Here is a 23,579-nt window from a genome sequence, read left to right as displayed (position 1 = left end):
GACAGGAAGTATGGAAAGCATGGGCAAGCTAATAGAAAGATTTATGTTGTACTGTCAATTGGTAGAGCTGTAGGGGTGAGGGTTAGAAATAACCTTGAGATACATGGATTTGACAGTGGAACACATAATGGGATGAATTTGCTGGAAAATGCACTACTGTTTGTGCTACTGTGTTTCCAGTGGAGTTTCACTCTGCAAGAGAATGTGATTGTTTTGATCATAATGTTCTACACCTGTGTGTAATTCTGTTAGTATAGGGCAGGCCAGTGTTCCAGCTGAAGCAGGGCCCTATCATGAACAGGTATTCCATGAATGCTTTATGGATTGCTTTGGGTTATCAGGGATGTTTAACTTTTAAAGGAGCAGGTCATGCTATGTCAAAGACTTTGCCATTTGGGGCTCGCAGGGAGTGCCTTATCTGCATTTCCCATGTAATATTTAGGTCTGTTTGAGGTTTATTGTTAAATGCATTATCATATACCCTGGTTATTGATGTGTAGGTTTGGGGGATTTACACGGATCAACCATAATGTTATGACAATCTCCTTGTTTCTACATTCACTGACCACACAGGAGCACTTTATTGTTCTATAATTACTGAACCATAGTCCATTTGTTACTCTGTACACTTTAGTATCCTCCTTTTACCCTGTTCTTCATTGGTCAGGACCCCCACAGGGCAGGTATAATTTATTGTGAAGGTACGAGTGGATCAGACACAACAGTGATGCTGCTGGAGTTTTTAAAACCCTGTGTCCACTCACTGTCCACTCTGTAAGACACTCCTCCATCGTTGGTCCAGCTTTTATATGTAAAGTCAGAGATAGTAGCTCATCTGTCGCTGCACAGTGTGTGTCAGTCGTCCTCTTGTAATGCTTTTAGTAGCCCTTCATCAGTGGCATAGTGCGCTGTCGGCTGGATGTTTTTGATCAGTGGACTATTCATAGTCCAGCAGTGACACTGAGCAGTTTAAAAACTTCAGCAGCAACTGCACAGCATCAGTGTAAATGTCATTGTAGCTCTGTGGGTGTCCTGTTGGGTTCCTGACCACTAAAACCATGATAAAAGGGATCCCACAATGTATACAGAGCAATAAATGGACCCCAGTCTGTAATTGCAGAACTACAAAGTGCTGGGAGAACTACAAACAAGATAATGTCATAATGTTATGTTTCATCTGTGTATTTAAAGTAAAAAACTTTTCACATATTTATAGTGTACTTTTTGAAAGTATATATATGAGTGTATGTGCCAGTCCATCATTCTGCCAAATATGGATGTTGCAATTACAGTCATGAAAAGAAAACAAATTTCAAAATTATCTATAAAATACATAGCGTCATATACAGTCATATATTTATAATTTCAGTACTGTGTCCATCCATATAATGAACATTGAGTTTGGTTATATGAGATAACACATGTCAAGACAGGGATATTGAGGAGAAGTTTAATTGTTTAATAAAGTTCAATAAATATGAAGAAATGTGTTTGGTGACTTATTAAATCAACCTCATCTGGTTAAATAAGCTTAAATAAACACATACAACAGATACACTTGATTTTTTAAATAAATTATACTGAGACTGATGAAAAATATAGAATATAAGAGTTACACTAAAATGTAAAACCATCAACAGTCATCCGTTTACTGAAATTACAGTAAGTAGTTTTAAATATGACTTAGAATGACAGCCACAGTAAGACTGGGAACATTTTATCAAAATCAAAAAGCCATTGTCTTTTTCCATGAAAGTGGTTTCTTGATTCTTTTTAAAATCTCCTGCAGTTTCAGTCCATATATAACTGGATTAATTATAGGAGAAAAAGCAACATTTTCCACAGACATTATCAGAGAAACAATATGAGGAACATTCCCTTCAAATCTACTGTTAATAATTTCAAAGCAGGATGTAATAGTATAAAAGATAAAAATAAAAAGATGAGGGAAGCAGGTCTGTAGAGCTTTTCTTCTGAAATCTTTAGAATTTTTTAAACAGATGGTAAGTATTTGGACGTATGAGAATATAACAAAGATCACTGGAGGAATCACAGCTATGACCAGTATAAACAGCCCAAACATGTTGTTAAAAGTTATATCTCCACAACTTAATTTAACTATTGCATAATTATTACAGTACACTCTGTCTAATCTGAACTTGCACAATCGAAGTCTGCTAGTTAAAATTAATGATATCCCTATTTCACAACAGGGCACAAACCACGAAAGAAATAAAAGAAATCTAACAATAGACATTCTCATTAGAGTTGAATATTGCAGTGGTTTACAGATGGATACATATCTGTCGTAGGCCATTGCTGACAAGAGAGTGAACTCTGAAACACCATAAACATAAATACAAAAAGCCTGAAACATACAGGATTGATAGGATATCATCTGTTTGTCTGATACAATATCACTCATAAGTCTGGGATAAAGAGCAGTGGCTCCAAAGAGAGAATTCATCAGTAAAGCAGTTATGAAAATGTACATTGGCTCATGGAGATGTTTGTCTGTGTAAATGACAGAAATAACAACAGAATTAAAGCAGATGATGAGGATGTAGACAGTGAGAGTGATTATGAAATAAAAATATCTGTATTTCTCCAACTCTACATGTCCCTCCAAATATAAGTATGTAAAATTTGAAGAAAAATCCATTAGTTCTTGAGAAAAAATCCATCAGCTTCCAGAATTGGTTTGTCTGGTTGATCTGGTATTGAAGATAATTGCATTCAGTCAGGCATCAGTCATTATGAATAAGAGATGCAGATTTATTTAGGCTGTGTACATTAATATATTTTAAATTGTTTCACATTGGGGAGTTCTTGAGTAACTGACAGGTCTGAGTTCAACCTTCTTTTGTTTCTAAGGCAACAGTAAAACACTGCAGCTCTTCACTGGATTAACTGCAGAATTCAGAAGAGTTATCATTAGTTAGATGTTTGTCCATCTAATAATTTAAATCTTTCATGTATTAAGTTGAGATGAAGGTGAATACAATTTTCAAATATCAGCAAATTTCAAAAATTTGGTACAATGTTTTAATAAATAGAGGTTTTCTGAGAATGAGTTGAATGAATTGTTGGATCTTTCATAATCCTAGTTCTCTGTATATAAACAAACATTTCTGGATATAAACAATTTTATTCTTCTTCTTATGGACTCAGATAAATTATGTTATTTATTGCAAAGGCAGACCTTGGTTGCACTATGTGGAATAGGACTGTGAGTTACCCAGGGCTTCTTAAAGGTTTCTAGTGTGCTGGGAAACCCACACGGGTGGGTGGATGGGTAGCATGGGCAGAACTCAACAAACACATAAAATAGCCTTCTTCTGAATGAAGACAGGTGGCATGCTGTTGGGTGTATTCTGTTACCAAAAGAGCACTTCAAATGCTTGAACCATGACCCCAGAGGGTTATTATCCCTGTCTTCCTCTGAAAGGCCAAGTCTACAGTTCTGATGACTCTATTGCATTGCATTGCACTACCCCTTTGTCGTTGCGGCACTTTGAGGACTTAAATTACCAGTCACACCATCCCTCTCCACTCTAACACTTCTGTCATCATCGTAATTATTACAGAAAACTCAATTTTAATCAACCAATTTACTTAATTCTTCTGCCATCTCACATGGCGTTCAGTCATGCACCAGCTTATTAAAGGCAGTCCAATCATGGACGCTCTAACCTGCTCATGATCCAGGACACCAACCAAACCCTTGACCAAAGTATCTCTCAACCTGACCATTCTGTAGCACTTAATGACTGTCATGGTTGTATTTTTAAGAGGGCTTCATGCCCATTTCATTTCCAAAAACATCTGAGTTCACCTCCCCATTTCAGCCTGCACAGGTGTGATACATACTAACATATTGAAGTTATGTAGTAACATAATTTTGCGAATAAGAACATGCCCGAACTCCATCCCTCAGCCCTATATATACTCCGGGAACTAAAATAATTTCAGTGTCATATATATATATTTACATTTATATTTACAGCATTTAGCTGATTGTACAGATAGGTTAAGGTCCAAATTCTCTCTGAGCTAAGACACTTGTGAGAACAACAGCCAGTGCTGATACCTAGAAAGAACAAAACATAGTAAGTGCAATACACAATACAATCTAGTCAGTGTTCAAGACTAAAAGAAAAAGCTAGTTCGTGCTGAAACCCAGAAAGAAGGGAGTTGAGTGCAGTATAAATGAAATCAAATTTATTTATATAGCGCTTTTTACAACTCATGTTGTCACAAAGCAGCTTCACAGAATTCCAATAAAGACAAATTTTGACATGAAATGTAATCACCCAGATTAGCAAACCAGGGTGACAGTGGCAATGAAAAAGCTCATTTAGAGCTGAGAAAGAAACCTTGAGAGGAGTCTCACAAGGTGGGATCTATCCTCCTATAGTCAATCTACCTACAAATTATTGACAAAATTAAAAGGTCCCTATGCATCGAAAAAAGGTAGAAGGTTGGAATTGATGTTCGTCTGTTTGTGTGTATGTAAAGAAGTGAATATGAACATTTCAAGAATGTGGCTAATTACTCCAGCAGATCTGACAGTTTACTATAATTCCCTGTCCATGGAACCCTGGATCTGCTACCTTTATCTACCAAAAGTTAAACTGAACAAATGAGACTTCAGCCTAGGTTTGAAGATTGCAAAGGTGTCTGAGTCCCAAACATTTTCTGGAAGATCATTCCAGAGTTGGGGGGCTTTTTAAGAAAAAGCTCTACTGCCAGCTGCTGTCTCCTTCATTCATTCCACATGTGCCAAACAGGACACATTTAATAAATTATAATATACATGAAATGAAAACTAGTGTATTTATAGACTTTACATTGGTATGTATAGAATGGCCGCCTCCAGGGTGTGTTTCCTCCTTGCACCCAGTTAATCTGGGAAGCCTCCAGACCCTGAATGGTATAAGGGATAAAGACAATTAATGAACTGATATATATAATATTATATATATATATATATTAGGTGGCCTGGGCCAAACTCCTCCTCGCTGCCTACACGCAATCCCAATCTGCTCTCTGTCCTCTATGCCTTTGATTTGGCATAATAATGATTTAACCTTGAGCAGTAGCAGTAATGGCTGTGTCTTCCAACTCTTTGCTTAACAGTCATGCTAAAGACTCGATGGACTAAAGACTAAAGACATCCACTACCATTTGAGAAGGGGATTGATGGGGAATAAGCCCATGAGGAAGTGCCAGTAATGTTCACACCAGCTGGAAAAAACTTGTTTGTGAGGGAAGAAGCATTGGGATCTGGAGTTATGCTAGGCATAAGCACTTAGGCTGGTGTAGTGAGACAGCTCCACTAGGAAGAACTACACACAAGTTCAAGTTCAAGAAGTTTATTGTCATTTCAGCAGTATACAGTGTTTACAATACACAGTGAAATGAAATAGCGTTCCTCCAGGACCAAGGTGCTACATAAGACAATACACAACAGTGACTAGTGCAAGGCTAGTGCAACATAAAACAGTGCACACACATTAAAGTGCAAAGGACATAGAACACAAAACAATACACAACATTAAAGTGCAACTAGTACAAATCTAGTGCAATATAAAACAGTGCATACACATTAAAGTGCAAAAGATATGGCTAAGAAAAATACAAAACAATGTCCCTACAGTACAATACAATACAATGTAATACAAGACAAGGCAAAAACCATAAGTACAGAGGGGGTGAGGAAGAGAGACATTGCAACTTAAAGTGTATGTGTGCTGTAAACGGTAACTGGATGTAAACATGATGTGAACCGGATATGTGTAAACAGTACACTCATTTACAGTCCAACAGACAAGTGTTTGCATGAAGAAGTGTGTGTGTGTGTGTGTGTGCTTCTTCAGTCCAGTCTCAGTCTCTAGGTGTTTAGGAGTCTGATAGCATGTGGGAAGAAGCTGTTACGGAGTCTGGATGTGAGGGCTCGAATGCTTCGATACCTTTTTCCAGATGGCAGTAGGTTGAAGAGTGTGTGTGAAGGGTGTGTGTGATCTCCCACAATGCTGAGTGCTTTGCGGGTGCAGCGAGTGGTGTAGATGTCTGTAATGGAGGGAAGAGACACACCGATAATCTTCTCAGCTGTCCTCACAATCCACTGGAGGGACTTGCAATCTGCCACAGTGCAGTTTCCAAACCAGACTTCCAAACTTCTTTTTGATGTTACTGGTGTTAGTGGACCAGGTGAGATCATCTGATAGGAGAACACCAAGGAATTTGGTATTCCTGACAATCTCCACAGCAGAGTTGTCGATGTTCAGCGGCGAGTGTTCACCCCTTGTTTTTCTGAAGTCTACAACCATCTCTTTGGTTTTGTCCACGTTCAGAGACAGGTTGTTGACTTCACACCAGTCAGTTAGCTGCTGCACCTCCTCTCTGTATGCTGACTCGTCGTTCTTACTGATGAGACCCACCACAGTCGTGTCATCAGCGAACTTGATATGATTTGAGCTGTGCATCGCTGCACAGTCGTGGGTCAGCAATGTGAACAGCAGTGGACTGAGCATGCAGCCCTGGGGGGCTCCAATGTTCAGTAAGATGGTGCTGGAGGTGTTCCTACCGATCCGGACTGACTGAGGTCTCCCAGTCAGGAAGTCCAGGATCCAGTTGCAGAGAGAAGTGTTGAGGCCCAGTATATTCAGCTTCCCAATCAGATACTGAGGAATGATGGTGTTGAATGCTGAGCTGAAGTCTATGAACAGCATTCGGGCATATGTGTCTTTCTTGTCCAGGTGGGTGAGTGCCAGGTGCAGCGTGGTGGATATGGCATTGTCCATTGAATGGTTAGGACAATACGCAAACTGTAGAGGGTCCAGTGTGTGGGGAAGTAGGGTTTTGATGTGCCTCATGACGAGCCTCTCGAAGCACTTTGTGATGACCGGTGTGAGTGCAACGGGACGATAGTCATTGAGGCAGGACACAGAAGAATTCTTAGGCACCGGGATGATGGTGGTGTTTTTGAAGCATGTTGGAACAACGGCGCTGCTAAGAGAGATATTGAAGATATCAGTGAAGACATCAGCAAGCTGGTCTGCACATTCTCTGAGCACTCTGCCAGGAATGTTGTCTGGTCCAGCAGCTTTCCGCGGGTCGACTCTGCATAGAGTTTTCCTCACGTCGGCTACAGTAAAAGACAGCACCTGGTCGCTGGGAGAAGGGGTGGACTTTCTCGCCGTTACGTTGTTCTGTGCCTCAAACCGTGCGTAGAAATGATTCAGCACGTCTGGTAGGGAAGCATCTCCGTCACAAGCAGGTGGTGTAGTCCTGTAGCTGGTGATGCTCTGGATGCCCTGCCACATGCGCCGAGTGTCTCTACTGCTCTGGAAGTGGCTGTGAATGATATGGCCGTGTGCACACTTTGCCTCTCTGATAGCTCTGGAGAGTTTGGCCCTCGCTGTTCTCAGGGTCGCCTTATCGCCTGATTTGAAAGCAACGTCTCTAGCCTTCAGCAGCGCACGCACCTCTGCATTCATCCACGGCTTCTGGTTGGAGCGGATGGTGATAGTCTCGGAGATGGTCACATCATCGATGCACTTCTCTATGTTTATTGTGTTGCTGTAAGTTGCAGCTTCTCTAAACATGTCCCAGTCAGTGCACTCGAAACAGTCCTGAAGAGTAGAGATTGCTTCTGATGGCCAGATTTTCACCTCTTTCAGGACAGGTTTCGATCGCCTGATGATGGGTCTGTATGCAGGAATTAGCATAACAGACATGTGATCTGAGTTTCCGAGGTGGGGGCGGGGCTCTGCCCTGTACGTGTCTGGAACATTTGTGTAAACAAGATCCAGCGTGTTTGCTCCTCTCGTAGCAAAGTTCACATACTGGTGGAATTTAGGGAACACTTTCTTGAGATTTGCATGATTAAAATCTCCAGCAACAATAAACAGACCATCCGGGTGTGTGTTTTGGAAGTCACTTATGGCTTCGTATAATTCCCACAGCGCTTGTTTTGTGTTTGCATCGGGAGGGATATAGGTTGCGATTAAGTAAACAACAGAGAATTCTCGAGGTAAATAAAAAGGTCTACATCTCACAGCCACAAACTACTGGTAATAAGCAGAGACTAGCACAGAGTTCTTACACCATTCAGTGTTAATATAGACACATAAACCACCACCTTGAGTCTTACTGCATAGCGCTGGGTCTCTGTCGGCTCGAAATGCGGATAGCCCATCTAGCTGAATGGCGGCGTCGGGAATACTGTCGCTGAGCCATGTCTCCGTAAAAACAAAAACACAGCAGTCTCTGTATTCTCGCCGTGTAGTTCGCTGAAGTTTGATATAGTCCAGTTTATTATCCAGCGAGCAGACATTGGAGAGAAAGAGAGAAGGGATAGCTTGCCAGCTCTGGCTAGCTCTTAGCCTAGCACGGATCCCCGCTCGCTTGCCGCACTTCTGTCTCCTCTCACACTGCTTGCGTCGTCCCCTTCCCCGGCCGCCGGCATCAGGAAACGTCGAGGCTTCAGGGCTAGGCCTCCGAAGCAAGCGGAGGTTCCGCAGCGTCTCCTGGAGGTCATCGCTGATACTGTAACTTTCCTGTTTGCGATATTGAAGCAGTGTCTGGCGGTGATATATACGTACTGCAGGTGTTCCTGCGTCCATATATTATAAATAAAATGAAAAAAAAAACGTTTTTTAAACAAACAAATGCCCGCTTGGTTCCAGAGCGGCCGCTGCACGTGTGTTGACGTGTGCACTCGTAAGAGGCGTAAGGCCCGCAGCTGTGATGATCAGCATTTATAATAGAGCATGCAAAACAGTAAGAGGAGTGACTAGAACAGCTCAGATGATCGGCAGCACTTTTCATGCCAATGAAGAGAATGGTGTTTGGCAGTGGAAAATGTGGCGGAAGCCTCAGGGGGGATGTAGAGTTCCAGTGTATGGCACAGGCTCCATGGAGGAGGCGTTTGCATGCACCATGTTAGCATTGTTTTTTTCAGCAGACCTGCCCGAGATACGAGTCATGCACTCATAGCAGTGATGAGGCATTTTAAAATACACAGTGACAAATGCTGTAGCTCCAATGTTGTATGGGGTGGGCCCCATGGAAGAGGCATTGTGTTTAGGAGTATAATGTACAATGATTGTGATGATTTTCAGTGGGCTTTCTGGGATACATGCCATGCAAACAAACAGAAATGGCGTATGGTATGACAGGAAGTATGGAAAGCATGGACAAGCTAATAGAAAGATTTATGTTGTATTGTCAATTAGTACAGATGTAAGGGTTAGGGTTAGAAATGACCTTGCGATACATGGATTTGACAGTGGAACACATAGTGGGATGAACTTGCTGGAAAATGCGCTGCTGTTTGTGCTACTGTGTTTCCAGTGGAGTTTCACTCTGCAAGAGAATGTGACTGTTTTGATCGTAATGGTCTACCCCTGTGTGTGGTTCTGTTAGCAGAGCGCAGCCCAGTGTACCAGCTGAAGCAGGGCCCTATCATGAACAGGTATTCCATGGATACTTTATGGATTGCTTGGGATTATCAGGGATGCTTAACTTTTAAAGAAGCAGGTCATAATATGTCAAAGACTTTGCCATTTGGGGCTCGCAGGGAGCGCCTTATCTGCATTTCCTGTGTAATATTTAAGTCTATTTGACGTATAAGGTTAAATGCATCATCATATACCCTGGTTATTGATGTGTATGTTTTGGGGATTTACACAGATCAACCATAATGTCTTGTTTCAACATTCACTGTCCACTGACCACACAGAAGCACTTTATTGTTCTATCATTCCTGAACCATAGTCCATTAGTTGCTCTATACACTTTATTTTCCCTCTTTCTCGCTGGTCTTTATCTGTGATGCTGCACAGTGCATGTCAGTCATCCTCTAGTAACGCTTCTAGTAGCCATTCATCAGTGACAAAGGGTGCTGTCGGCTGGATGTTTTTGATCAGTGGACTATTCACAGTCCAGCAGTGACACTGAGCGGTTTAAAAACTTCAGCAGCAACTGCACAACATCAGTGTAAATGTCATTGTAGCTCTGTGGGTGTCCTGTTGGGGTCCTGACAACTAAAAACATGATAAAAGGGATCCCACAATGTATACAGAGCAATAAATGGACCCCAGTCTGTAGAACTACAAAGTGCTGGGAGATCTACAAACAAGATAATGTCCTAATGTTATGTTTAATCTGTGTATTTAAAATAAAAAAAACAAAAAACTTTTCACATATTTATAGTATACTTTTTGAAAGAGATATAGTATATATATATATATACATTGAGTTTGGTTATATGAGATTACACATGTCAAGACAGGGATATTAATGAGAAGTTTCATTATTTAATACAGTTCAATAAATATGAAGAAATGTGTTTGGTGACTTATTAAATCAACCTCATCTGGTTAAATAAGCTAGAATAAGCACATACAACAGATACACCTGATATTTTAAATAAATTATACTGAGACTGATGAAAAATATAGAATATAAGAGTTACACTAAAATGTAAAACCATCAACAGTCATCCATTTTCTGAAATTACAGTAAGTAGTTTTAAATATGACTTAGAATGACAGCCACAGTAAGACTGGGAACATTTTATCAAAATCAAAAAGCCATTGTCTTTTTCCATGAAAGTGGTTTCTTGATTCTTTTTAAAATCTCCTGCAGTTTCAGTCCATATATAACTGGATTAATTATAGGAGAAAAAGCAACATTTTCCACAGACATTATCATAGAAACAATATGAGGAACATTCCCTTCAAATCTACTGTTAATTATTTCAAAGCAGGATGTAATAGTATAAAAGATAAAAATAAAAAGATGAGGGAAGCAGGTCTGTAGAGCTTTCCTTCTGAAATCTTTAGAGTTTTTTAAACAGATGGTAAGTATTTGGATGTATGAGAATATAACAAAGATCACAGGAGGAAACACAGCTATGACCAGTATAAACAGCCCAAACATGTTGTTAAAACTTATATCTCCGCAACTTAATTTAACTATGGCATAATTATTACAGTACACTCTGTCTAATCTGAATTTGCACAATCGAAGTCTGCTAGTTAAAATTAATGATATCCCTATTTCACAACAGGGCACAAACCACGAAAGAAATAAAAGAAATCTAACAGTGGACATTCTCATAAGAGTTGAATATTGCAGTGGTTTACAGATGGATACATATCTGTCGTAGGCCATTGCTGACAAGAGAGTGAACTCTGAAACACCATAAATATAAATACAAAAAGCCTGAAACATACAGGATTGATAGGATATCATCTGTTTGTCTGATACAATATCACTCATAAGTCTGGGATAAAGAGCAGTGGCTCCAAAGAGAGAATTCATCAGTAAAGCAGTTATAAAAATGTACATTGGCTCATGGAGATGTTTGTCTGTGTAAATGACAGAAATAACAACAGAATTAAAGCAGATTATGAGGATGTAGACAGTGAGAGTGATTATGAAATAAAAATATCTGTACTTCTCCAACTCTACATGTCCCTCCAAATATAAGTATGTAAAATTTGAAGAAAAATCCATTAGTTCTTGAGAAAAAATCCATCAGCTTCCAGAACTGCTTTGTCTGGTTGATCTGGTGTTGAAGATAATTGCATTCAGTCAGGCATCATTCATTATGAATAAGAGATGCAGATTTATTTAGGCTGTGTACATTAATATATTTTAAATTGTTTCACATTGGGGAGTTCTTGAGTAACTGACAGGTCTGAGTTCAACCCTCTTTTGTTTCTAAGGCAACAGTAAAACACTACAGCTCTTCACTGGATTAACTGCAGAATTCAGAAGAGTTATCATTAGTTAGATGTTTGTCCAGCTAATAATTTAAATCTTTCATGTATTAAGTTGAGAAGAAGGTGAATATAATTTTCAAATATCAGCAAATTTCACAAATTCAGGTATAATGTTTAAATAAATAGAGGTTTTCTGAGAATGAGTTGATTGGATCTTTCATAATCCTAGTTCTCTGTATATAAACAAACATTTCTGGATATAAACAATTTTATTCTTCTTCTTATGGACTCTTCTTCTTCTTATGGAGAGTAGGACTGTGAGTTACCCAGGGGTTCTTAAAAGTTTCGAGTGTGCTGGGAAACCCACATGGGTGGGTGGATGGGTAGCATGGGCAGAACTCAACAAACACATAAAATAGCCTTCTTCTGAATGAAGACAGGTGGCATGCTGTTGGGTGTATTCTGTTACCAAAAGAGCACTTCAAATGCTTGGACCATGACCCCAGAAGGTTATTATCCTTGTCTTCCTCTGTAAGGCCAAGTCTACAAGGGTCCAAATTCCATTTTGTCATCAGGCACAGGGTCCTACTTCGTTGGGAAGAAAGATGGGAATGCACCAGTGCATAGACTATTGGGTCCCCAATGTTATCACCATCAAAAACATCTTCACATTTCTACAGCAGGCTTTCTTCTTTACTAAGCTGGGCTTGTGCATCATTTGCATCATACAAAAAATTAAAGCTGGGTTTTGTTGGAACTGCTGTAAAATACTCCATATACTATAAAATGTTATTTATTATTATATTTGAAAAGTATTTAAAATTTTTACACAATGTAGTTAAGTGTTTTGATTTTTCTTTTTACAATATGGGTGTGGAAGTGTAGGCATCACCTGGAATTGGAAAAAAAAGTGTGTTTTTTTTGTTTAGGGTAAGCATTGGAGAAGAAGTGGTAAAGCATTTTCAGACTGGCACAACAGTAATTAGTGATGAATGGAAAGTGTATAGGGGGTCTTTCCAACATGGGTTATACTCACTTCACTGTAAATTGCACCTGCTGGTTTGTGGATTCTTGGCTCATGCACAAATGCACCATTTGGTGCCTGAAAGGATACAGAACTAAGACAATGCGTATGAAAAATCTTACAGTTATAGAGTGGATTTACTGGCTTAGGAACATGCACAAGAAGTCTCCTTTTGGGCATTTAATTGAAGATATTAAGAACTTGTTCAATGTGTAGGTATTGTAATTAAATAAGTGTGTGGCAACAAAACAAAAATGCTGGTACTTAAAAGTGCAAAAATGCTGGTACTTAAGTTATTTGATACAAATAGTGTTTTAATGCCACAATACCTGTTTAGGGATCCAGATTTATTTCATTTACATTTTTATCTTTTGTAAAAGGCAATAGAACTTGGATCTGGCATTCAAACACCAAGTGTTAATTCAAAAGGTGACTGTATATAAAGCTAACTGTAAATTAACTTGAAAAAAAATTTGCTGGAAAATTTTTGTGATCACCTTTCCATTTCTCACTTCCTCTTTTAGTTTCCATCTATGCCACTGGAACAGTAATTTTACAAAATCCCTGCTTACTGAAGACATCTCAATTTCAATAATGCTGCCCCTTTTGAAGTATATCTCACATGGCGTTCAGTCATGCACCAGCTTATTAAAGGCAGTCCAATCATGGACGCACTAACCTGCTCATGATCCAGGACACCAACCAAACCCTTGACCAAAGTATCTCGCAACCTGACCATTCTGTAGCACTTAATGACTCTCATTGTTGGAGTTTTAAGAGGGCTTCATGCACATTACATTTCCAAAAACATCTGAGTTCACCTCCCCATTTCAGCCTGCACAGCTGTGATACATACTAATATACTGAAGTTATGTAGTAACATAATTTTGCGAATAAGAACATGCCCGAACTCCATCCCTCAGCCCTATATATACCCCGGGAATACATTTATATTTACAGCATTTAGCTAACACTTGTGGGAACAACAGCCAGTGCTGATACCTAGAAAGAACAAAACATAGTAAGTGCAATACACAATACAATCTAGTCAGTGTTCAAGACTAAAAGAAAAAGCTAGTTAATGCTCAAACCCAGAAAGAAGGGAGTTGAGTGCAGTATAAATCAAATCAAATTTATTTATTAACGCTTTTTACAACTCATGTTGTCACAAAGCAGCTTCACAGAATTCCAGTAAAGACAAAGTTTTGACATGAAATGTAATCACCCAGATTAGCAAACCAGGGTGACAGCGGCAATGAAAAAGCGCCCTTAGACCTGAGAAAGAAACCTTGAGAGGAACTAAGTCTCACAAGGTGGGATCTATCCTCCTATAGTCAATTTACCTACAAATTATTGACAAAATTAAAAGGTCCCTATGCATCGAAAAAAGGTAGAAGAGTGGAATTGGTGTTCGTCTGTTTGTGTGTATGTAAAGAAGTGAATATGAAAATTTCAATAGTGTGGCTAATTACTCCAGCAAATCGGACAGTTTACTATAATTCCCTGTCCATGGAACCCTGGATCTGCTACCTTTATCTACCAAAAGTTAAACTGAACAAATGAGACTTCAGCCTAGGTTTGAAGATTGCACAGGTGTCTGAGTCCCAAATATTTTCTGAGTTGAGGGGCTTTTTAAGAAGCTGAGGGCTGAATTCTGGGAACTATTTAAAAGCCAGTACACTGTGATCTGGGTAATTGTGGTGGCTCATAATAGGAAATAAGATCATGAAGTTATTCAGGAGTGAGCCCATGTTTGTACGTCAATAACAGAATTTTGCAGTTTATACTGAATTTAACAGGCAGCCAATGGAGTGATGAAGAAAGTGATCTAGTTGTAGTGAGGACTGTGGCTGCAGCATTTTCAACCAGCTGAATTTTACGTAAATTCCTGCTAGTGCATCCTGACCGTAATGCATTACAATAGTCAAGTCTTGAAGTAATAAAGGCAGGTACTAATGTTTCTGCATCATGCAGGGATAAGGCATTTCTAATCTAGGAGATATTGTGAAGATGTAAAAAAGCTGTCCTAGTGATACTGCCTATGTGTTGATCAAATGATAAATCTGAATGAATTATGATACATTTTTTTGCTGCTAAACCAGGTTTAACGGGAAAGTCATTGAGATATCAAATTAAATCTGATTACATATCCCTTGCCACTTTTAGGGCCAGAAGTAGAACCTCTGTTTTGTTTCTGTTTAGAAGGAGAAAGTTATGCAACCGACTGGCGCCCGCCTCCTGGGTGTATTATTACCTTGCGCACAATGATTCGAGGTAGGCTCTGGGCCCACCTCAACCCTGAACTGGATAAGCAGTATTATCTGTGTTTGTCATTAGGCTTGGTTGATATATACAATTGGGTGTCATCTGCATGATATAACTCTGCCTAATGGTAACATATATAATGTAAATAATAATGGTCCTTAGATAGAACCTTGCAGAATTCCAGATCTTTCTTTACAATATCATCATCATCATCATCATCTTTTCCGCTTGTCCATTTCAGGGTCACGGTGGCAACAGGGCAATCAAAGAAACCCAGACCTCTCTGTCCCTTGCAACATCCACCAGCTCCTCTTCGGGGATCCCCAGGTGTTCCCAGGCCAGCCATGAGATTTAATCCCTCCAGTGTGTCCTGGGTCTAACCCAGGGCCTCCTTCCAGTTGGATGTGCCTGGTATACCTCCAATGGGAGGTGTCCAGGAGGCACCTCAACTGATTCTTCTCAACACGAAGGAGCAGTGACTCTACTCCCAAGCTCCTCCCTAGTCACTGAGCTCCTCACCTGATCACGGAGAATACGCCCAGCAACCCGTCGGAGGAAGCTCATTTCGGCCGCTTATATCCATGCTCTCATTCTTTCAGTCATTACCCAGAGCTCATGACCATAGGTGAAAGTGGAGATGTAGACTGACCCGTAAATTAAGAGCTTTGCTTTATGGCTCAGCTCTCTCTTCACCCCGACAGTCCAGTACAGTGTCCACACTATAGCTTATGGTAAATCTCACTATCCCTCTTCCCATCACTTGTGAACAAAAACCTGAGATTCTTGAACTCCTTCACTTGGGGTAGGTTCTCACCCCCTACCTGAAGGGAACATGCCATCTGGTTCTGGGAGATAACCATGTCCTCAGACTTGGAGGTGCTGATCCGCATACAGACCGCTACACACTCGGCTGCAAACTGTTCAAGTGAACTCTGGAGGCCTCCATGCAAAGAAGCCAGAAGAACAACATAATTCGCAAAAAGCAGAAATGCCACCTCCTGAGCCCCTCGACGGAAGCCTTTGTGTCCCAGGAACAGGAGTGGAGATAAGGCACAGCCCTGACCGAGTCCAATGCTCACACTGAACAAGCTTGACTTACTGCCAAGTATGTGAACACAACTCAAACTCTGAGAGTACAAGGACTGTACGGCTCACCGGTGGGACCCTGGCACCCCATACTCAAATCAAATCAAATCAAATCAAATTTATTTATATAGCGCTTTTCACAACTGATGTTGTCACAAAGCAGCTTCACAGAATTCCAGTAAGACAAGATTTGACATGAAATGTAAAGACAAATGTAAAACCCTCAAGTGAGCAAGCCAGGGGCGACAGTGGCAAGGAAAAACTCCCCCAGCTGAGGAAGAAACCTTGGGAGGAACCAAGGCTCACAAGGGGTGACCCATCCTCCTCTGGTCAATCTACTGGTGATGATAGTTAGTAGTCCATGAGAACTTCAGTGTAGGGACAGCTTCAAGGCACTTGGTGGTTCCTAGAGCGTGGGCAGCTGGTCTGAAGCGTGGAGGAGGATCTCGACAGTCATCCATCAGTGTCCAGACAGACAGGTGGGCAGTCGTTTACTCGGAAAGATGTAAAGGGATGGAATTAGTTTTGAACTGTTTTGTGTTTGTAAAGTAGAAAATATGAAAATTTCCAGAGTGTGGCTAATGACTCCGGCAGATCTGACTATGACAGCATTAACTAAAAGGAGAGAACCAGGAGGACACACAGACACGGGAGCATCCTGAAACACTGGCATCCCTCCGCTCCACCGTCAACAAACCTGAGTGATCGCGAGAAGCGGCGGGACGACAGCACCAGCGTCTCAGTATACTATAATTCCCTGTGTCCATGGACCCCCCGGATCTGCCGCCTTTATCTATGGGGGAGCATTAGCTACCAAATGATAAACTAAACAAATGAGTTTTTAGCCTACATTTGAAGATTGCGACTGTTTCTGGGTCCCGAACATTTTCTGGAAGATCATTCCAGAGTTGGGGGGCTTTATAAGAAAAGGCTCTTCCCCCAGCTGAGGCCTTCTGAATTCTGGGAACATTTAAAAATCCAGTATTCTGTGATCTGAGTGAACGTGGAGGCTCATAATAGGAAATTGTATCTTGAAGATATTCAGGAGCAAGCCCATGTAGAGCTTTATATGTTAATAACAAAATTTTGTAGTCAATGCGGAATTTAACAGGCAGCCAATGAAGTGATGATAAAACTGGGCTGATATGTTCAAATTTTCTAGTTTTAGTGAGGACCCTAGCTGCAGCATTTTGAACTAGTTGAAGTTTTCTTAAATTGCTGCTGGTACATCCTGACAGTAGTGCGTTACAGTAGTCAAGCCTTGAAGTAATAAAGGCATGTACTAACGTTTCTGCGTCCTGGAGGGATAAGGCATTTCTAATCTTAGCAATATTGCGAAGATGTAAAAAAGCTGTCCTAGTGATACTACCTATGTGTTGATCAAATGATAAATCCGGGTCAATTATGACACCAAGATTTTTTGCTGCTGAACCAGGTTTAACTGGAAAGTTAGCTAGATTTAAAATTAAGTCTGATAATTTATTTCTTGTCACTTTTGGACCCAAAAGCAGGACCTCTGTTTTGTTGCTGTTTAGAAGGAGGAAGTTACGCAACATCCAGCCTTTCATGTCTTTTACACAGTCCTCTATTTTCTTTAATCTGTGTTTGTCATCGGGCTTGGCTGAAATATACAATTGTGTGTCGTCTGCGTAACAGTGAAAGTTAATGTCATGGTTTCTTATAACTGTGCCTAGCGGTAACATGTATAATGTAAATAATAATGGTCCTAAAATAGAGCCTTGTTGAATTCCAAATCTTACTTTAGAATAATTTGAATTTAGATTGTTTACTTTTACGAATTGATAACGTTCCGTTAAGTAAGATTTGAACCATAATAGGGCTGTCCCTGTGATTCCAACCATGTTTTCTAACCTTTCTATGAGAATATTGTGGTCTATTGTATCGAAGGCTGCGCTTAGGTCAAGAAGCACCAACAGGGATACGTGGCCTTGATCAGAGGCAAGAAGAAGATCATTTGTTATCTTGACTAGAGCTGTCTCTGTACTATGATGTTGCCTGAATCCAGATAGGAATTTTTCATATATATGATTCTTATGTAGATATGAACTAAGTTGTTGGGCCACAGCTTTTTCTAAGATCTTAGACAGAAATGGCAAATTAGAAATAGGCCTGTAATTAGACAGTGTACTAGCATCAAGATTTGGTTTCTTGATCATAGGTTTAATAACTGCTAGTTTAAAAGCTTTGGGTACATGGCCCAGACTAAGGGATGAGTTTAGGCCATGTTTAAGTGTGTAGGCCCTGTTACATTTTGAATAATACCAATAGAGTCTAAGATTGAGGTAAATGCCTTTTTTAGTGGGTCACTTTCCTTCTCAAAATGGATATTGAAATCTCCTACAATTATAACTTTATGATTGCACACCGCTAGGTATGTAGCAAAATCGCTGAATTCTTTCAGAAATTAGTAAGGCCCTGGTGGTCTGTAAATGTTGCATAATAAAAATGCGTCCTTTTTTGTGACCGGATTTGTAATAATAGTGGAGAGAACCTCAAAAGAAGAGAAGGTGTCACATTGTTTAAGACTAATTTCTAGGGTATTTTGGTAAATTACACATACTCCACCTCCTTTGCCTGATATTCTTGGGCTATGTGCATAATTATAGCCTAGGGGGGTGGCTTCATTTAGTGCTAAATATTCATTTGGTTTAGCCCACGTTTCCGTGAGACAGAAAACATTGAATTTATGATCACTTATAATATCATTTACGATGAGTGCTTTTGAGTTTAGTGATCTTATGTTGAGTAACCCAAATTTTAGTTCTGAGGTGTTGCTGCTAGGTGTTGTGTATGATTTAATATTGATTAGGTTGCTGAAACAGGCTGATTTTGTTTTTCTACTTTTACATTTAGTTCGGGGGAAAGACACAGTCTCAATACAGTTGAACCTGGGTGACATCTCAAGACAGTTCGCAGACGGTCGGTTTAGCCTGTCTGTCTGCGGCCTGGTCCCGGCTCTGGATTGTCAGCAGCTATCTACACTACTCTGCTGACTAACTAAAAGACTATGTGCTATACTGCAAGAAAGTAAGGCAGCACCCTCCCACGTGGGGTGGATACCATCCCTACCTATAAGACCAGGCTTGCCCTCAAAACGTAACCAATTGTCTATAAAGCCCACTTGATTTTCGGAACACCACTTGGACATCCAGCAGTTTAACGGCCAAAGTCTGCTGTAAGCTTCGTCGCCACGCCGCATTGGTATGGGGCCAGAACAGATTACGGCATCGGACATCGTCTGGGCCAGTTTAATCACCTCTGTAATATTACCCTTAGTTACCTCAGACTGCCGCAGACGAATATCATTGGCCCCTACATGAATGACTACCCTCGAATATCTCCTATTAGCTAACAGTCTAAGGTTGCCACTAATATCCGGCGCTCTGGCTCCCGATAAACAGCTAACTGTTACTGCCGGCGCCCCTAAAGGAGTAGCTAATTTCACGTGCCGAACAATAGAGTCTCCTATAACCAGAGCACTCTTAACAGGCTCCTCAGCGGGTGCTTCGCTGAGCGGGGCAAACCTGTTTGACACGCGAATCGGAGGAGCGTGGTGTCCCGGTGGGCTAGCTTTGGCCTCAGCATTAGCATCAGCCTTAGCTTTCCGGCTATGACGCCGAGACGTCACCCATTCACCCCGCTGTGAGGGCTCTAACGCCGGAGTCGTGGGGGTGCTAACTCTCCCTAAGGCACCCGGAGTTGCTAACACTGAATCTCGCTGTTTATCCCTCAACAATAATAAGCTCCGGATGCGCACTTCTAGCTGGTCCACTTTATCCACCAGAGAGCTAACTAGCTGACACTTACTACAAATACAACCACTATATTTATCGCTAGAGGTGGAAAAGGGCGTTAAACTAAACATGCCACACTCTGAGCAGGCAAAACAGCCAGTAGTAGCCATGGAATTGCAGGTACTTACCGCTTTTAGTGAATTTTAGTAACTTACACCAAGAACGTTACTCCAGGGTCCGGTGGCAGTTTTAGTGCCTCTGTAATGAATATTCCTGCGGAGACAATCTAAAAGATAGATCTATGGATGGTTAGTAGGTTATAAAAACAGATATAAATATAGAAATAACAATGGAAACGAGTAAACAGGAAAACCCGAGCGATCAAAACAGCTTCCAAACGGGTACAGAAACAGCCAGATTCTGTAGTAGGTACTCCCTGAGCACCTACCACAGAATCTCTCGAAGAACACCGTCATATGCCTTCTCCATAAAGCATGTGTAGAGTGGAGTAGCAAATTCCCACGCCCCCTCAATCATCTATGAAAAAGTAAAGAGTTGGTCCTTAGTTCCACGGTCAGGATGAAATCCGCATTGTTCCTCCAAAATCCTAGGTTTGGCAATTGGATTCTCCTTTCCAACACCTTGGCATAGACTTTCCCAGGGAGGCTGAGAAGTGTGATGCCACGATAATTGACACACTCTCATTCCATTTGACAGCTTCCCTCACCCCCGGTGTCCACCAATGGGTTCTTGGGTTGCTGCCATAATAGCACCGACAAGGTATTGACCACAGCTATATGCAGCCGCTTCCACAATGGATGTCTGGAACAGGGTCCATTCAGACTCCATTCCCCTTACCACCTCCAGAACACATGAGAAGGTCTCTCAGAGGTGAGAGGTGAAATCCATCCTCACAGACTCATCTGCCAGCTTTTCCCAGCACACACTCACTATACGTTTGGGCTTACCAAGCCTGTCTGGCAGCTTTCCCCACCATTGGGTCCAACTCACCACCAGATGGTGATCGGTTGACAGCTCAGCCCCTCTCTTTACCCAAGTGTCCAAAACATGGCATCAGGTCATAGACACGGCCACAAAGTCAACATTTGACCTTTGGCTCAGGGTCCTCTGGTACCAACTACATTTATTAGCAACCTTATGTTCAAACATGGAGTTTGTTATGGACAAACAATGACTAGCACAGAAGTCCAACAACATTAGAACACTCTCAGGCAGGCCGGCCGTTCCTCCCAATCACTCCACTCCAGGTTTCCCAGTCATTGCCAACATGAGCATCAAAGTCCCCCAGCAACACAATAGAGTTAGTGCATCCAACAATAGAGTCAGAATCCTCTCTGGCACTCCACTCACTACCTCCAAGAAGGCTGAATAGTCTGAGCTGTTGTTCGGTGCATATGCACACACAACTGTACAAGTTTTCCTGCCGACAACTCCCGACGACATGGCCCTGGAGGTCATGAGACCGCACAAGCCCTTCCGTCATGACAAGGCCCTGATCCACGAAGGGTAGTTTAGAATAATTAAATTATAAATCGTTTACCATTATAAATCGTATATTATAAAGAGCATCCACCAATCCACTAAACGGGAAAGAATCAGTCGCACACTGTCGAAGCTGGTTACAAATGCTTCTGATTAAGAAACAAACGATACTTCCGCTAATATCGCGAGACTCGACTACCTACCTTTCCCGCGAGTTTCTTAAAGGCACAGCGACCTATTGTCCCCATAAACATACTAGTGGCACTGGCTACATGTAATTATTTTGATTTATTGTTAATGATTACACTTGTATATTTACACTTCTGTTCTGTGTTGAATTCTGCTTTTCAGGAATGTTTTTGTGGCTCACCCGTCCCGGGGTTGACTTACTGTTGCCAAGGCCTAAAATATGTTTGGACGGAACATGCCACCGGACGAGTCGCAGCCTCACCCACACCACTTTGCTGTATAACCGCAGTTTGGGGAAGATGGTGCAGATTAGAATGTTGGCCTGCCATTCTCCTAGCTGTTCGCCTCAAAGTGGGTACTGACCGATGTGTGACCGAAGTGTGGCATAACGATGCCGGTGAACTTGGAACTAATACTTCTCCTTCCCCATCTTCAGTAGGTGCAGAATCACTATATATTACCCACCGTTCTACAAGTGCCTCCTCTTCCTCCTCAGTACATGTTCCACTGAGAGGGGATGTTGATGACTGGGTGTTACATTCTTCCTTCTCAGTACATGTCTCACTGGGAGAAGATGTTGATGACTGAGTGTCACCTCCTTCAACTGAAGGATATACAAGTGGATGCCCTGGTATCACCTTCAATTCTGATCTATGGACATTCCTTCTCAGCCCATTCCCTCCCAATGGTTGCACAACATATACTCTTCCAAAATCATCATGACAGCTCAGAACACAATATTTTGTACTTCTCCATGCATCTTGAATCTTGTTATGCCCTTTTGGGTGGTTCTTCCGATAGACTACTGTCCCAACAGGGAGGATGTTGATCACGACTTCCTGGTTCTGCTTATTTCTCTGTGCAGCTGCAGTTTCCAACTGCTTCTTAGCACTCGCATACACAGTACAAAGACGTTCTTTATGCTGCTGGATCCACTCCTCTACAGGGCCATCAACAATATAGTCACCAACCCCCAATAAAAAAAAATCTACTGGTAGTTGTGGTCGTCTGCCGAACATCAACTCGTAAGGGGAATAACCGGTGGATGAGTATGTAGTGGTATTATGTGCAAAGATAAGCTGTGGCAAATGTCTAGGCCATACTCTTTTTTTCAGGAGGGAGTGTACGCACAAGGTCATGCATAGTATGATTAAATTGCTCACACTGCCCGTTGCCCTCAGGATGGTAAGGAGTGGTACGACTCTTTTCAATCCCATAAATCTTGCACAAATGTTTCAACAGATCTCCTTCAAAATTTCGCCCCTGGTCAGAGTGAATGCGTTGAGGCACACCATACACATAAAACCATTTTTCTACCAAAACCTTGGCTACTGTACTTGCTTTTTGGTCAACCGTTGGAAAGAACACATCAGTCACCACAAGCACATTCTCTCTTCCATCAGTGGCGCGTTCCATCAGCGTAAAATCAACTGCTACAATCTCCAAGGGTTTGGAGGCCAACAGGCTACCCATAAATGTTCGGACTTTAGGCTTCCCTGCTTTTCCCGCCACACATCTGAGACACTCTTTACACCACTGTTCGATCCTCGCTCCCATCAGGGGCCAATAGCATCATTGCCGCACTAAAGTCAGAGTTCTCTTGCACCCAGGATGCCCATGATTATCATGGAGGGCAGTCAATACCTCCGCTTGCAAACTTTCTGGTAGCAACACTTGTAGGAACTCCTCAACCCCATCTGGAGTCTGTGTCAAACGGTATAAGACACCTTCGCTTTCTCTCAACTTTTTCCACTGACGTACCAACTCCAGCACTCCTTTTGCTTCTCTTGCCCGCTCTGTAGCTGTTGGAGGCACATTTCTCCTCCAATATTGCAGGAATGCACCAATGACAGGATCAGCTGATTGCAACTCTCTCACATTAGCCCTGGAACGAATAGGCATGGCATCAATGGCAGACATGGTGGCTATGTTAGTACCTGGGACAGCGTGTGGGTGCTCAGAAGTTGGAAAAGTAATTCCAGGGACTATTTCCGGTAAAGATCTTTGTACTGATGACCC

General features: G+C 41.4%; 2 protein-coding genes across 2 annotated transcripts; both read right to left on the bottom strand.

The window, feature by feature from the left end:
- Positions 1 to 1,726: 1,726 nt before the first annotated feature.
- Positions 1,727 to 2,662, bottom strand: LOC136700257 (olfactory receptor 52B2-like). The gene has a single exon (XM_066675536.1). It carries the CDS (start codon positions 2,660 to 2,662, stop codon positions 1,727 to 1,729), a length of 936 nt encoding a protein of 311 aa, XP_066531633.1.
- A 7,931-nt stretch (positions 2,663 to 10,593) lies between these two features.
- On the bottom strand, positions 10,594 to 11,529 carry LOC136700256 (olfactory receptor 10J4-like). Its single transcript, XM_066675535.1, has one exon. It carries the CDS (start codon positions 11,527 to 11,529, stop codon positions 10,594 to 10,596), a length of 936 nt encoding a protein of 311 aa, XP_066531632.1.
- Positions 11,530 to 23,579: the final 12,050 nt, after the last annotated feature.

The sequence above is a fragment of the Hoplias malabaricus genome, chromosome 6 (assembly GCF_029633855.1).
Source record: "Hoplias malabaricus isolate fHopMal1 chromosome 6, fHopMal1.hap1, whole genome shotgun sequence".
Classification (NCBI taxonomy): Eukaryota; Metazoa; Chordata; class Actinopteri; order Characiformes; family Erythrinidae; genus Hoplias; species Hoplias malabaricus.
This window is presented reverse-complemented; position numbering and strand designations above follow the sequence as displayed.

Bases quoted from the DNA above. Each gene is read 5' to 3' on its own strand.
- LOC136700257 (XM_066675536.1), bottom strand. From the start codon at position 2,662: ATGGATTTTTCTTCAAATTTTACATACTTATATTTGGAGGGACATGTA.
- LOC136700256 (XM_066675535.1), bottom strand. From the start codon at position 11,529: ATGGATTTTTCTTCAAATTTTACATACTTATATTTGGAGGGACATGTA.